This window comes from Schistocerca gregaria, chromosome X, assembly GCF_023897955.1.
Source record: "Schistocerca gregaria isolate iqSchGreg1 chromosome X, iqSchGreg1.2, whole genome shotgun sequence".
NCBI classification, from domain to species: Eukaryota; Metazoa; Arthropoda; class Insecta; order Orthoptera; family Acrididae; genus Schistocerca; species Schistocerca gregaria.
In genome coordinates this window covers 805,447,357-805,464,958 of record NC_064931.1, presented here as the reverse complement: position 1 = coordinate 805,464,958, position 17,602 = coordinate 805,447,357, and the positions used below count along the sequence as shown (strand labels likewise).

At 42.6% G+C, this 17,602-nt stretch overlaps 1 protein-coding gene across 1 annotated transcript in view; it reads left to right on the top strand.

Moving 5' to 3' along the window:
* The window catches only part of LOC126298331 (dynein axonemal heavy chain 7-like), a 1,150,327-nt gene that overhangs the window by 98,584 nt on the left and 1,034,141 nt on the right, over positions 1 to 17,602 (top strand). The window contains exon 4 of the mRNA XM_049989626.1: positions 9,776 to 9,895. Coding sequence (XP_049845583.1) covers positions 9,776 to 9,895 — 120 coding nt within the window. The remainder of the gene's footprint in view (positions 1 to 9,775; positions 9,896 to 17,602) is intronic.

The window sequence follows — 17,602 nt, the reverse complement described above, 5'->3', positions numbered from 1 at the left end:
AGTGTGGCGAAATGTGGCGTTAATGAGCTATGGCAGCAAACGACTGTGCCTTTGCTAACAGCCCGACACCGCCTGTAGCATCTTTCTTAGGCCCGTGAGGTAATTGGTTGGACCCTACTCGACTGGAAAACTGTGGCTTGGTCAGACGAGTGCCGATTTCAGTTGATAAGAGCTGATGGTAGGGTTCGACTGTGACGCAGACCCCGCGAAGCCATGGTCCCAAGTCGTCGACGGAGAGATTTAGGTGTTCCATTATCCCACGCGAAATTCGAGGGTGGAATGGTAGAGAAGTAATATGAAAATGGTTCGACGAAGCCTCTTCCAGGCACTTAAGTGTGAATTGCAGAGTAAACATGTACATGTAGATGCAGATGTAGAACACTAAGCAAATAATTTTAAACTGAGCTTTCTGATTTTCTTTTAATTTACGACTCTGAAATACTATACGTATTAAAAGCTGGATTTTAGAACGGAAGTGAATAATTATTTGTTCAGGATGCGGAGCATCTTGATGTAAGTTCCAGTGCGGCTGTTGATCGTCGATCCTGCAATTAATCTTCTTGGTCAATATCTACACTCCTGGAAATTGAAATAAGAACACCGTGAATTCATTGTCCCAGGAAGGGGAAACTTTATTGACACATTCCTGGGGTCAGATACATCACATGATCACACTGACAGAACCACAGGTACATAGGCACAGGCAACAGAGCATGCACAATGTCGGCACTAGTACAGTGTATATCCACCTCTCGCAGCAATGCAGACTGCTATTCTCCCATGGAGACGATCGTAGAGATGCTGGATGTAGTCCTGTGGAACGGCTTGCCATGCCATTTCCACCTGGCGCCTCAGTTGGACCAGCGTTCATGCTGGACGTGCAGACCGCGTGAGACGACGCTTCATCCAGTCCCAAACATGCTCAATGGGGGACAGATCCGGAGATCTTGCTGGCCAGGGTAGTTGACTTACACCTTCTAGAGCACGTTGGGTAGCACGAGATACATGCGGACGTGCGTTGTCCTGTTGGAACAGCAAGTTCCCTTGCCGGTCTAGAACGATGGGTTCGATGACGGTTTGGATGTACCATGCACTATTCAGTGTCCCCTCGACGATCACCAGAGGTGTACGGCCAGTGTAGGAGATCGTTCCCCACACCATGATGCCGGGTGTTGGCCCTGTGCGCCTCGGTCGTATGCAGTCCTGATTGTGGTGCTTACCTGCACGGCGCCAAACATGCATACGACCATCATTGGCACCAAGGCAGAAGCGACTCTCATCGCTGAAGACGACACGTCTCTATTCGTCCCTCCATTCACGCCTGTCGCGACACCACTGGAGGCGGGCTGCACGATGTTGGGGCGTGAGCGGAAGACGGCCTAACGGTGTGCGGGACCGTAGCCCAGCTTCATGGAGACGGTTGCGAATGGTCCTCGTCGATAAAAAAGAACACATTGACACCGGTGTGTAAGACCCACCATACTTGCTCCGGACACTGTGAGATGGCTGTACAAGCAATGATCACACGCACGGCACAGCGGACACACCAGGAACCGCGGTGTTGGCCGTCGAATGGCGCTAGCTGCGGAGCATTTGTGCACCGCCGCCGTCAGTGTCAGCCAGTTTGCCGTGGCATACGGAGCTCCATCGCAGTCTTTAACACTGGTAGCATGCCGCGACAGCGTGGACGTGAATCGTATGTGCAGTTGACGGACTTTAAGGGAGGGCGTATAGTGGGCATGCGGGAGGCCGGGTGGACGTACCGCCATATTGCTCAACACGTGGGGCGTGAGATCTCCACAGTACATCGGTGTTGTCGCCAGTGGTCGGCGGAAGGTGCACGTGCCCGTCGACCTGGGACTGGACCGCAGCGACGCACGGATGCACGCCAAGACCGTAGGATCCTACGCAGTGCCGTAGGGGACCGCACCGCCACTTCCCAGCAAATTAGGGACACTGTTGCTCCTGGGGTATCGGCGAGGACCATTCGCAGCCGTCTCCATGAAGCTGGGCTACGGTCCCGCACACCGTTAGGCCGTCTTCCGCTCACGCCCCAACATCGTGCAGCCCGCCTCCAGTGGTGTCGCGACAGGCGTGAATGGAGGGACGAATGGAGACGTGTCGTCCTCAGCGATGAGAGTCGCTTCTGCCTTGGTGCCAAAGATGGTCGTATGCGTGTTTGGCGCCGTGCAGGTGAGCGCCACAATCAGGACTGCATACGACCGAGGCACACAGGGCCAACACCCAGCATCATGGTGTGGGGAGCGATCTCCTACACTGGCCGTACACCTCTGGTGATCGTCGAGGGGACACTGAATAGTGCACGGTACATCCAAACCGTCATCGAACCCATCGTTCTACCATTCCTAGACCGGCAAGGGAACTTGCTGTTCCAACAGGACAATGCACGTCCGCATGTATCCCGTGCCACCCAACGTGCTCTAGAAGGTGTAAGTCAACTGCCCTGGCCAGCAATATCTCCGGATCTGTCCCCCATTGAGCATGTTTGGGACTGGATGAAGCGTCGTCTCACGCGGTCTGCACGTCCAGCACGAACGCTGGTCCAACTGAGGCACCAGGTGAAATGGCATGGCAAGCCGTTCCACAGGACTACATCCAGCATCTCTACGATCGTCTCCATGGGAGAATAGCAGCCTGCATTGCTGCGAAAGGTGGATATACACTGTACTAGTGCCGACATTGTGCATGCTCTGTTGCCTGTGTCTATGTGCCTGTGGTTCTGTCAGTGTGATCATGTGATGTATCTGACCCCAGGAATGTGTCAATAAAGTTTCCCCTTCCTGGGACAATGAATTCACGGTGTTCTTATTTCAATTTCCAGGAGTGTATGTTCCTCACCTCTTCACGGAAAATACGCTCGACATTAAGCCGCTACGTGATAAACAAAACCTCTCTTGTATTGTCTGCTACTGGAGTTCGTTAAGCATCTTCGTAATATTCTTGTGCCCAGTAAGAGATCCTGCGACGAAGCGCATAGCTCTTCGTTGGGTCTTCTCTACGTCCTTTATTAATCCTACTATGTGAAGTTCCAAGATTGGTAAACAGTGTTCAAGAATCATTCGAATCATTGGTATGTATGTCACCTCTGCCGTGGATAAAATCAATATCCTCAGAATTGTCTCAATGAATCTCAGCCTAGCACCTACTTTTCCTATTATCTGTTTCATGTGGTCTATCTATTTTAGATCGCTCTGGATGGTTACTCTTAGATATTTTATGGTAGGTGATGTTGGCAATGATTTGCCGACATTAGTGGAACCTAAAAGTAGAGGATTTTTTGGGCTACTTATGCCCACTACATTATATTTATTCACGTTCTGGGTCAACTGTCAGTTCCTGCACCAATCGTCGATCGCGTGTAGGTCTTCCTGTATTTCACCACAGTCCTCTGACGATGCAACCTTCATGTAGACAGCAGCCTATAGCCCCACAGAGCGTCCAACGTTATCTAGTAGACCTACATCCACGTCTGTTCCTATACTCCACAATCTATACTTTAGGGTTCATGGTGGATAGTACCCCGTACCACCACTAGTCATTTCCTTTCCTGTTCCACTAGCAAATAGAAAGAGAGGGAAACGACTGTCTATATGCCTCCGTATGAACCATAATTTCTCATATCTTATCTTCGTAGACCTTACGCGCAATGTGTGTTGGAGGCAACAGAATCGTTCTGCAGTCAGCTTCAAATACGGGTTCTCTAAATTTTCTCAGTAATGTTCCTTGAAAGGGACGTCGCCTTCCAGGATTCCCATTGATTTCCAAAAGCATCTCCGCAACACTTACATGTTGCTCGAACATACTACTAACGAACCTCGCAGCTCGCCTCTGAAGAGTTTCGATGTCTTCCTTTAATCTTACCTGGCACACATCCCAGAACTTGAGCAATACTCAAAAACAGGTCGAACTAGCGTCCCGTATATGCTGCATGTTGACTGGCGGTTGTTCATGAGCCTAGCCTAAAAAAAACTCATAAGCATTCCACAAATGCTACCGGAGTAGCTGCTTCCTTTGTGTAGTGCACGCTTGACCTACCAAGGGGAATCCTAAAAATCGCCCATCGATAACCCAGGTCTAGAAATCTGCAGCCAAGACTGTCACAGTGTTGACGAACTCTTTGTTTCAGACCCTCCACTCGGCACCAAACCAGTGGACCCCAGTCAACTCTGAGAACAATGCAGCAATTGTTTCAAAATTATGGCTCTCCAAGCACTATGGGACTTAACATCTGAGGTCATCAGTCCCCTCGAACTTAGAACTACTTAAACCTAACTAACTTAAGGACATCACACACATCCATGCCTGAGACAGGATTCGAACCTGCGACCGTAACGGTAGCGCGGTTCCAGATTTAAGCGCCTAGAACCGCTCGGCCACAACGGGCGGCAATTGTTTGATACCCTCCACTCGACCCCAAACCAATGGACCCCAATCAACTCTGGGAACAATACAGCAAATTGCGAGTTCTGCTTGCAGTCCGCACGCGAGGCCAGCAGTCTTCACCACCTCCGCCAGTCTCTTGTATGAACTGAGGATAGCTTCAGAACCCATGCGACGGACGCCGTTGATGCCAGTTTGAGACACAACTTGCAGACGACTGTACCCTGCAAACTCGATAGCCGCAAGCAAGGCCGCCTCCACATCTCGGATGAGGCCTCATGGCCAACATAAAGAGTGCCCATTGGCTTTCTTTCTAGCCCTGAACACTACCTGCCTAAGGGGCTCCATAAAGCCTCTAACGTTGAGCTCCCGATTACTAGTAAGCCGATCTCCTTATGTCTGCTCGGACCCTGCCGAAAGAGCAGGCAGCTGTCAAGTCACAGGGTGAATGGACGAGGCCAGACGACGAGTCCCCACATAGATCCTCCGCCTCGAGCGACGCGGAAGCATTACCACCGGCCACTAACTCTGCTGTGAGGGCGGATCTACTGCTACAAGTACACTAAGAGGCGCCACAGCAGTACATTCCGCCCACGGCGAAACAAGCGGCACCTGAAGTGTCCCATGTCAAGCGTCACATTGTCCGTCACCACCACACCTCGAGGAAGCAGCCTGAAGGTGACTTACCATAGCCAAAAGCGTATAGAGCTGTTCGCAAACTGTGTTCAGCTCCTTCAGCGTCTGCACACAGCATGCACACATCCTACCCATCCTAGCGAGACTGACTGAAGAAATAATCTGTAAAAGCAGACAAAACTTTAGATATACAACTTGATACCCTCTTGATGTGCCTCAGTGAGCTATTTGCTTATGTAGATCATTAACATACATTCCAAATGCGAGCACCAGCGGACCAATAAAACTTCCTTGGGGTTCACTGGAAATTACCTTTACGTTTCTACATGTGCATCTACATACTTATTCCGTAAGCCAACATATATGGCTCATGGCGGAAGATAACATGTCTCACTGCTAGACATTTCCGTTTCTGTTCCACTCCGAAATGGAGGGAAGAAAAAACGACTGTTTACGACTCCATAAGAGCTCTAGCTTATAGTGTCTTGTTTTCGCGGTCCTTATGCGAAATGTACGTTGGTGGAAGTAAAATTGTTATGCAGTCTGTCACAAATGCCTGTCCTCAAAAGTTTCTCAATAACACTTCGTAAAACTGTTGTTGGGACATTGACATCACCATATTCACTGCAATTCATTATAATGCAGAGAAGGCAAACTTTCTTGTTGCACAAACAAAGTATAACGTTTGAGTAGGTGAAGTCTCTAGAGAGGATCGAGATGTGCGGGTAATAACTGGTTACAAACAGAACGAGGACAAAATGCGAATTTTTACCTTGTCTGTCATCTAAAAACATTTATCGCTGGTGTGCCCATTTTCTCCTTGTGTGATTTGTTCTCTGCCTTGTATTTCGGTCTCTTTTTTCCGCAGTTGCACAGATACAAGTTCTAAAAGTTAATTGTCGTCTACAGCAACGTCTTATTAAGACCCAGACACGTCTCGTTTTATTTCAAAGCATCTTCAGTGGTCGATGCAGCAATATGGTTTTTCTCTCACAATTTTGTTCGTTATGGTCATTAATAGTTCGAATCCTTTACTTATTACTAAAAACACTTTTTATTCTTTTCTACTCGTGGTTCTTCCGTTGTTTTAAAATATTTCCTGCACCTATTTTACGTTGTTACTTTTTGTTCCATATTGTTGATATTTTACTATACTTTTATGGTAGACACTGTGAGAGAACGAGGTTATATTACTTGATTGACACCTTTCTCTATATTTACCGGTAACGGAAGACCACTGACATCAGATTTTGCACTGCTATGCGACGATTTCTTCATTTTGTTGTGTATAATATATAATACTCCTAGCTGTTTGGAACTACCCTGTAAACCAGGGACCTTGCCGTTGGTGTGGAGGCTTCCATGCCTCAGCGATACAGATAGCCATAACGTATGTGCAACCACAATGGAGGGGTATCCGTTGAGAGGCCGGACAAACGATTGGTTCCTGAAGAGGGACAACAGCCTGTTCAATAGCTGCGTAGGCAATAGTATGGATGATCGACTAATATGGCCTTGTAACATGAACCAAAACAGTCCTGCTGTGCTGGTACTGCGAAGGACTGAAAGCAAAACTAAAGGCGTAATATCTACCGAGTGCATGCAGCTCTAGTGTATGGTTAAATGATGGTGGCATCCTCTTAGGTAAAATACTCCGGGGATAAAATAGTCCTCCATTCGGAACTCCAAGCGGGGACTGCTCAGTAGGATGTCTTTATCAGGAGAACCAAAACTGGCGTTCTACAGATCGGAGCACCGAATGCCAGATTCCTTAATCGGACAGGTAGACTATAAAACTTTTGAAGTTAGATATAGTGGGAGTTAGTGAAATTCGGTGGCAGGAGGGACACGATTTCTAGTCATGTGAATACAGGATGATAAATACAAGATTAAACATGGGTAATGCAGGTGTAGAAAAGCTACTACGAGCAGCATAGTGAACACATTGTTGTAGCCAAGATAGACACGAACCCCACACCCACCACAATAGTACAAGTTTGTATGCCAAATTACTCCGCAGATGATGAAGAGATTGAAAACATGTATGACGATATAAAGGACTTATTCGTATAGTTAAACGAGACTAAAATTTAGTAGTGATGGGCAATGGAATTCAGTAGTAGGAAAAGGAAGAGAAGGAAAAATATAAAGTGAATATGAATTGGGGTAAAGGATGAAAGAGGAAGCCGCCTGGTTGAATTTTGCACAGAGCTTGATTTAATCGTCGCTAAATTTGGTTTAATAACCATGAAAGAAGGTTCTACACGTAAAAGAGACCTGGAACACTGGAAGATTTCAAATTAATTATACTTTTGTAAGACAAAGACTTTGGAAACAAATTTTGAATTGTAAGGCATTTCCATGGGCACATGTGCAATCTGACCACAATTTATTGGTTATGAACTGCAGGCTAAAACTGAAGAAATCGCAGAAAGACAGGAAATTAAAGAGATGGACCTGGATAAATTGAAAGAACCAGAGATCATTGAGAGTTTCCGACAGAGCATTAAGGAACGATTAACAAGAATAGGGGAAAGGTATACAGTAGAAAAATAACGGATACCTTTGAGAGATCCGCATAGGATCAAATCGGAAAAAAAGTCGAAGCCTAACAGAAATTCTCGGGTAACATAAGAGATATTCAGTCTAATTGATGAAAGGAAATATATCAAAATACAAACGTCTAAAAAACGAGACTGACAGGAAGTGCAAAATGGCTAAACAGGGATGGTTAGAGGACAAATGTAAGGATTTAGAAGTATATATCACTAGGGGAAGGATGCACAGCCTACAGGAAAATTAAAGAAACCTTTGGAGAAAAGAGAACGATCCGTACGAATATCAAGAACTCAGATGCAAAACCAGTCCAAAGCGAAGAAGGGAAAGCTGAATGGTGAAAGACTGCATAGAGGGTCTATAAAAGGGAGATGTACTTGAGGGCACTATTAAAGAAATGGAAAAGGATGTAGATTAACATGAGGTGGGAGATACGATACTGCGATAGGAATTTGACAGAGCAGTAAAAGACCTAAGCCAAAACGAGGCCCAGGAGTAAACGAAATTCCGCTAGAAATACTGATATCCGTGGGACAGCAAGCCACGACAGAGCTCTTCCATCTGGTTAGCAGGATGTACGAAACAGGTGAAATACCCTCAGGTTTCAAAAAGAACATAATAATCCTAGTTCCAAAGAAAGGAAGTGCTGACAGGTGTCGATATTAGCGAACTATTAATTTAATAAGTTATGGTTACAAAATATTAACACGAATTCCTTACAGAGGAATGGAAAAAGTGGTGGGAGGCGACGTCGGAGAAATTCAGATTGGATTCGGGAGTAATGTAGGAACACGCGAAGCAATACTGACCCTACGACTTCTCATAGAAGAGAGGTTAAAGAAAGGCAACCTACGTTTATAGCACTTGCAGACTTAGAGAAAGCTTTCGAGAATTTTGGCTGGAATACTGTCTTTGAAATTCTGAGCGTAGCAGGGTTACACAAGGAGAGAAAGGCCAATTACAACTTGTACAAAACCGAGTCGGCAGTTATAAGAGACGAGGGACATGAAGGGGAGGCAGTGGTTGAGAAAGGGGGAGTGAGACAGGGTTGTAGCCTATCACCGATGTTATTCTATCTTTACATTGAGCAAGCAGTAAAGGAAATCAATGAAAAATTTGGAGCAAAAAGAAGAAATAAAAATTGTAGGTTTGCCAATGATATTGTAATTATTCCAGAGACAGATGAACTTCTAAAAGATCAAAACGAGGATAATGGAATGTGATTGAATTAAGTCAAGTAGTGCTGAGAGCCTTACATTGGGAAACGAGGTACTTAAAGTAGTACACGATGTTTGCTATTTGGGCAGTAAAATAAATGATGATGAACGAAGTAGAGAAGATATAAAATGTAGACTCGAAATTGCAAGAGAAGCGTTCCTGAAGAAGAGAATTTTGTTAACATCGAGTATAGATTTAAATGTCAATAAATCATTTATGAAAGTATTTGTATGGAGTGTAGCCATGTATGGAAGTGAAACATGGATGACAGTTTAGAAGAGACGAGAAGAGAATAGAAGCGTTTCAAATTTGGTGTTTCAGAAGAATGCTGAAGAATAAGCAGGTAGTTCACGTAAGTAATAAAGAGGTACTGAATAGAATTGGGGAGAAAAGAAGTTTGTGGCTCAACCGGAGTAGAAGAAGTGATCCGTTCGCAGGACACATTTTGAGACATCAAGAGTTGACAAATTTAGTACTAAACGGATGTGTGGGTGGTAAAAATTGTAGAGGGAGACCAAGAGATGAATACAGCAAGCAGTTTCAGAGGGATGAAGGTGCAGTAGTTACTCGGAGATAAAGAGATTTGCACAGGATAGAATAGCATGGAGAGCTGCATGAAATCAGTCTTTGCGCTGAAGACCACAACAACACAGCTGTTTAGAATGTTCTGCATATCATAGAATGAATATAATTTGTATTTCTTGTACTATAGCTACTAATATTCAAACAGTTTAGCGAATTTCCTTCACGTCTGTAAATACATCTTATCTTGTTGGTGTTGTCGTAAGTCAATTTATAAAGACAGTTGCTTCATCAATGGAATTTACAGCTTTATGTACATCTAGAATTACAGTAATTACATAGTAGTCGTCCACTTCTCTTCATGGACTGTATTGAATATACACTCTGTATAAGTTACGAATTTAGTGAAGAAACCTTTGGTTTGCAAATAATGTTGTTTCAGGACCTTCGCAAACTCCTGCGTCAGTTAAAGAAGTTTGACAATCAGATTGCTTGGATAAATAATGAAGAAACACTGTTCAAGTTTCCCCATTCTTCATACCCAGAACTTGATGAGCTGAAGGTATGTGAGAAGTTCTTTCTGAATGCTGACGTGTTTGTTACTCTGAAAAAACCATAATATTGAGAATTAGTTTCAGCGAATTTGGCATCTTCCTTATATAAAAATGTCTCACTTTCTTCATTAAAGTGAATTACTTAAAATATGTAGATCAGTACAGTAATTTACATCGAGAAGATTTTGTTAATTTATTTAGAAACTCACACCTCTTTTATCTCCAGGATATTTTTTTGTTTAGCTCATTTGATAATATACATTAAAATTTTAAATATAAAGTTAGATGTTTGACCTAAATGTAGTCTGGAAAGAAAAATATTCTCTACTGGATCTTTCAAATGCATTGTTGTTAACTCTTGTCAAATGGTGGAAATATCCTTTGAAAATATGTTGTTTTTATTTCGTGTAATTTGTTGAACTATATTGTTCCTTATGGAATATAGTTTTCTGACACATACTTGTAGTGGCAGGGAAAAGATGCAAGTTTCATTTTAAGTTAGTATCCTGAGTGTATATTAGTTCATTTTTCCTCAATCTGATATCATTGTACTCCTTTTTAAAATACGTATGTGAGCCAGTAATATAGCTGCATGGTAATGGCAGCATTTTTAATGTTTTAAATAGTTCACATAGCTGTCTAACTAAGTTTCCTGCAATAATGCTAATGTCTCCTTTTATGAGTCTGAAAGTCCTATAAGCTGCTGAAGAGTTTTCCCAGAATATGAAGCTGTATTGCAGAAATCTGTGACCCCCAATTAGTGTCTGTTCATTCGTGCATTTTTTTAGGATCCTTAAAATAACCTGTTCTCTGTTAGGTTAGTAAATATGAAGAAACTGTATGGTTGTTTCATTTACAATTGGTTGGTCATACATGGTGACATTTAGATAAAATGTAAGTTGGTAGCTGTGCAATTTAACACCTATATTTTTGCAATCTTTGATAAGGAGCTGATTATTCGCTGACCATTTGCTGAGTTGCCCTACAGTAGAATATACTACGTGTTGGAAATTTTTAGTTTTTACTGCTTTTACTAATAATATTGTGTCATGAAGAAACAGAATTGTTTGATGTGAGTCAATATAAAAGTTTAGATTATTGAAATAAATACGGAGAAGTAGGCATCCTAGTACTGACTACTGAGGAACCCTATAGGTTTGTGCACTCTCCTCATAAATATTCTGTAAGATTTGTGAGTTTTCCTCCACGTGCCTTATACTTACTTTTTACTTGGAGTTGCTTGGAAGCGAACGAATCCTTTTATTTAATAGGCCAATAAGGCCATATCATTTAGATATCTTTAGAATATCATACTTTGCCAAGTCGAATAGTTTGGCTAAATCCAAATGTATACCTGCCATTTTCCTTCAGCTACTTTCAAAACGGGGTAAAAGCTGTCATAGATAGCTATCTCAATACATTTTGGGAATTAGTTATTACTAGATTTTACTTTATGAAATACAGTATCATGAAAGTTCTCAGACAGCTTAGAACAATTTATCTAATGTCAAACTTAGTATGCCATGTGTACAGTGAAATTGTTAGTATTTCTATAAAATGGGTTACTGAGTAACTACGAATAAGACATGAAGGTGACGAAATTTCCTGAAATTGGTAATCTTGAGATCATAAAACATTGAAAGACAAACTGAAAGTAAACGTATTTTGTAGAAATAATTGTGTGCGTTAATGAAAAGCTGCCTTATTCACTCAAAATAATAAAGGCCACAGGATCGAATGGGGTACCCGTTATATTGTATACTGAATACGAGAAGCATCCATCTGCCACGGAGTGCTGGAGCAACGGAATTACCACATCATTCCAATTGGCAAGAATGGTTCCCTAGACGGGCCTGAAGAACCAGAAACCTATCTGACTGACATCAGTTTCTTGCAGAATTATGGAACACATATTGTGTGGTCAGATATGATGACTCTTTTAGGGACTTGAAGAATTCTTATGCAGGAATCAAAATGGTTTCCGCAAGCATCGATCGTATGAAATCCCCCTTTCTCTGATAAGCCCTGAGATCCGGAAGCTAGTACATAGCGGAGCTCTGCTTTATAACGTCTTTCCTCACGGTTCCTCAGAGTTATTTAGTAAACAAAAGACATGCTTACGGACTGCGCGAAAGAATATATGATTGTACTGAGTTCACAATTAATTATGTTTTTCTTCTTTAAGAGACATCCACAAAATCCAAACGTAGCAAACCACAAACTTGAATATAGCGTGATAGGGCCGCTGCTATACATAAAATACCTGGCGGATCACGCTTGTGGCCTTACGAGGCAGTTTGCTGAATATACAATTGTAAACAGGTAGGTGACATCGTTAGAAACTTACTACGTAACGGAAAGGGAGTTGCCCCTGATCAGCTCCTCGTGCTAAAATTTGACTACGCAATTTGCAGTTTGTCTAAATGCGTCTTACAAATCAGACAATTCTGATTATATGTGACTTTTGCAAATTAATGAAACGAGCAGTAACCTGGTGACGCCGGCACTGTAGAGATTGGTACAGGCGCTGAAGGTGGTCGTACAATGCACACACAAATTGTACTCGTATGTGGTGTATCACTTACTCCTCAGCTACAGTTACAATTATCCAGGTACCGGCTGAAGTGATCGATGATCACAGAAAATCAGTTATAACGAAAGTTTTATGAAGAATAATCTGTTACCATGGACCTACACACCATAGGCGATAATGTGGACTTTACATGTAGTTATACGCAGTTTTCGTACAGGATTGAAAGATATTTGTTTAAACTGATGGCATTTATGCATTATACAATAATTACTCGCAAACAGAAGCATTATTGAATCTTCCTGGCAGATTAAAACTGTGTGCCGGACCGAGACTCGAACTCGGGACCTTTGCCTTTCGCGGGCAAGTGCTGTGAGGATGGGTCGTGAGTCGTGCTTGGGTAGCTCAGTTGGTAAAACACTAGCCCGCGAAAGGCAAAGGTCCCGAGTTCGAGTCTCGGTCCGGCACACCGTTTTAATCTACCAGGAAGTTTCATATCAGCGCACACTCCGCTGCAGAGTGAAAATTTCACTTTAGTTATAATGGGAATTTGCCCTTGTTGTATTATGGGAATGGAATTAGTTGTGAAAACATGACATTGAGAAAGTGTGTTTGGTCACGTCAAAAGTATACATTTCAGTTCTACAGACCCAAGGCGTGACGATAAAGGCACTGGCCTTCATGTTTATGGATTGTTTGCATACATTCAAGAAAAGAAGGAACTGTAGTACATCAACGCGAATAGAGTGAGGATCCAGTTCATAATGGGAGATAGACCATAGACGGTCAGATGCGAAAGTGGAGATGCAGGCACACCAAATCCTGTTGTATTACAGTGTCATAGAAAAAGTGGTATTAGGGAAGCAGTGCCGTAAATGTAGAACTTTACTGTGGGTTAAGAAACCCTGATTCCTGGTCCACTAAAGTAACATAAACAATGAAATACAGTACAGGAAATAGCTTTGGCACAGAACACTAAGTAATACAAACAGCTCACTCTTCAAGTCTATCAATAAACACAAGAATTGCGGTGGTCTCGCGGTTATAGGCGCGCAGTCCGGAACCGTGCGACTGCTACGGTCGCAGGTTCGAATCCTGCCTTGGGCATGGATGTGTGTGATGTCCTTAGGTTAGTTAGGTTTAACTAGTTCTAAGTTCTAGCGGACTGATGACCACAGCAGTTGAGTCCCATAGTGCTCAGAGCCATTTGAACCAAACATAAGAATTGCTATATTGAACCTATGTTGTCGTTGTGGTCTTCAGTCCTGAGACTGGTTTGATGCAGATTTGCATGCCACTCTATCCTGTGAAAGCTTCTTCATCTCCCAGTACCTACTGCAACCTACATCCTTCTGAATCTGCTTAGTGTATTCATCTCTTGGTCTCCCTCTACGATTTTTACCCTCCACGCTGCCCTCCAATACTAAATTGGTGATCCCTTGATGCCTCAGAACATGTCCTACCAACCGATCCCTTCTTCTAGTCACGTTGTGCCACAAACTTCTCTTCTCCCCAATCCTATTCAATACCTCCTCATTAGTTACGTGATCTATCCACCTTATCTTCAGTATTCTTCTGTAGCACCACATTTCGAAATCTTCTATTCTCTTCTTGTCCAAACTAGTTATCGTCCATGTTTCACTTCCATACATGGCTACACTCCATACAAATACTTTCAGAAAAGACTTCCTGACACTTGAATCTATACTCGATGTTAACAAATTTCTCTTTTTCAGAAACTCTTTCCTTGCATTGCCAATCTACATTTTATATCCTCTCTACTTCGACCATTATCAGTTATTTTGCTCCCCAAATAGCAAAACCCCTTTACTACTTTAAGTATCTCATTTCCTGATCTAATTCCCTCAGCATCACCGGACTTAATTTTAATACATTCCATTATCCTCATTTTGCTTTTGTTGATGTTCATCTTATATCCTCCTTTCAAGACACTGTCCATTCCGTTCAACTGCTCTTCCAAGTCCTTTGCTGTCTCTGACAGAATTACAATGTCATTGGCGAACCTCAAAGTTTATTTCTTCTCCATGGATTTTAATACCTACTCTGAACTTTTCTTTTGTTTCCTTTATTGCTTGCTCAATATACAGATTGAATAGCATTGGGGAGAGGCTACAACCCTGTCTCACTCCCTTCCCAACCACTGCTTCCCTTTCATGTCCCTCGAGTCTTATAACTGCCATCTGGTTTCTGTGCAAATTGTAAATAGCCTTTCGCTCCCTGTGTATTACCCCTGCCACCTTCAGAATTTGAAAGAGAGTATTCCAGTCAACATTGTCAAAAGCTTTCTATAAGTCTACAAATGCTAGAAACGTAGGTTTGCCTTTGCTTAATCTTTCTTCTGAGATAAATCGTAGGGTCAGTATTGCCTCACGTGTTCCAACATTTCTACGGAATCCAAACTAACCTTCACCGATTTCGGCTTCTACCAATTTTTCCATTCATCTGTAAAGAATTCACCTTAGTATTTTGCAGCTGTGACTTATTGAACTGATAGTTCGGTAATTTTCACATCTGTCAACACCTGCTTTCTTCGGGATTGGAATTATTATATTCTTCTTGAAGTCTGAGGGTATTTCGCCTGTTTCATACATCTTGCTCACCAGATGGTAGAGTTTTGTCAGGACTGGCTCTCCCAAGGCCGTCAGTAGTTCCAATGGAATGTTGTCTACTCCGGGGGCCTTGTTTCGACTCAGGTCTTTCAGTGCTCTGTCAAACTCTTCACACAGTATCGTATCTCCCATTTCATCTTCATCTACATCCTCTTCCATTTCCATAATATTGTCCTCAAGTACATCTGCCTTGTATAGACCCTCTATATACTACTTCGACCTTTCTGCTTTCCCTTCTTTGCTTAGAACTGGGTTTCCATCTGAGCTCTTGATGTTCATACAAGTGGTTCTCTTATCTCCAAAGGTCTCTTTAATTTTCCTGTAGGCAGTATCTATCTTACCCTAGTGAGATAAGCCTCTACATCCTTACATTTGTCCTGCTTAGCCATTTTGCACTTCCTGTCGATCTCATTTTTGAGACTTTTGTATTCGTTTCTGCCTGCTTCATTTATTTTATTTTTATATTTTCTCCTTTCATCAATTAAATTCAATATTTCGTCTGTTACCCAAGGATTTCTACTAGCCCTCGTCTTTTTTACCTACTTGATCCTCTGCTGCCCTCACTACTTCATCCCTCAAAGCTACCCATTCCTCTTCTACTGTATTTCTTTCCCCCATTCCTGTCAATTGTTCCCTTATGCTCTCCCTGAAACTCTGTACAACCTCTGGTTCTTTCAGTTTATCCAGTTCCCATCTTCTTAAATTCCCACCTTTTTGCAGTTTCTTCAGTTTTAATCTACAGGTCATGGGCAATAGATTGTGGTCAGAGTCCACATCTGCCCTTATATTTAACAGTATTACCATTTCCTTTTTATATCTTGGAGTGTTGTTAGTAGTAGGGCAAAGACGTTTCTGGGGCATTTTGACACCAAATTGATATCAAATGAATAATGCAAATTAATTAATTTATCAATAAATTACCCCTACCACAAGATTAAATTATGGGTTTTCCCTAGCTGGTAGGTCCTGGACTAACCAGCTTAGAACCAGTCTTTCCTCTCCTATCACCCCTCGTCCGTCCCTCTTCTAACTGTAGGTAGTGAGACAGGCCTGTTCTATCTGGTACATAAAGAGATGCCAGTGGTATAGTGTTTCCAGTCTGCAGAAATCAGTCACAGATAGACAAAGACTCAAGAACAGGACGCTTCCTGCACGATGTTAAACGAAATTCTCGGAAGGACTAGTCCCCTGGAACAACAACGAAATTCCGGAGAAGTCTCGAGAACGCTTTTTGTAATGTCTGCTTGTTGTGAAACGGCCGCTGCTGCTACCAGCCTGAGGCAGCATCCCCTACCGAGCTCATGGCTTGGGAGGCCCACATTGTTGATATACACAAAATCTGCACATATGACTCTACATGTGACTCCAGTGGACCACAGGACAAAGCGAGATAAATAACTGAGGCTGTCTAGGAGAGACACACACCTTCAGCACTCGCCCTCGCAAGCACTCGTCATTCTGAGAGAGAAAACATTTCAGTGTAACAAACGCATTTAACATCAACGCACCTTATATAAGCGAGCAGCTATTACATAGATACAATCGCGACAATAATAAAACAGTACCGTTTCAATGAAAATAGGCTCAGTACATTTTCATTTATTTGTTTTATGAGCAAAATCCGTATAGCTTGAAAGCATCCATCATGTACAAGGACTTTACACTCATGTCAGACCACTGAATTATCAATATAGAGCGGCATCCATACAGTCATTATTACATTCCATTGCAGGATACAGTTCACAGCTCTCTCTCTCTCTCTCTCTCTCTCTCTCTCTCTCTCTCTCATCCTCTCCAACCATTATTTTAGCGCGTCCAGAAATGTGAAAAAACTAGAACACTGCCGCCAATTACAGACCAGCAAACTGCAGAGGTCGGAGCTCTATAGCAATACATGTGACGGATGTATTAACTCATCTCACATTTCCAGTACATGCCCACCCTGTGTAAAATCGAAAAAACTTCCACTATTTTGCTATGAAAACTACCAGTCAGTGCAGAATGCCTTCTAACAGAACCTCCTAATGTCACGTAGTAGAGAACTCTATAAGAGTTCACCGATGCATCGAAAACAAATACCATATGTGTTGCTGACATCTTAATGTTTGCTCCATAACTCGCCTCTACCAAGATGTGTAAAGTTTTTGCTACCCATACAAGAAGAAGAAGATTCCAGCCAGCCGAGTATCATTCGCAATAGCAGCAGATTCTTGCGCTGAAGTTTCGTAAGCAATTTTGTCATCGTAGAACAGCCTGTCACTGGAGTGGTGGCTTCTTTATAATTGCAGACTATGATGTATACCTTTTTGTAAACACACAATCGTGATGATAATCATAAACAAAACATGATTCTATGAGAATAGACACAGTTGTTTCTATTAGTTTTATGAGCAAAATCGCTATAGTTTGAGAGCATTACTTGTGTCCAAATGACAAACTGTCATACACGATCATATTACATTCACTTCACACACATGAAATACCGATGCAGATCAGCATCTATACAGTCATTTATTACATTCAAGGGCATTCCTCATTGTTATTTTGTAACATCT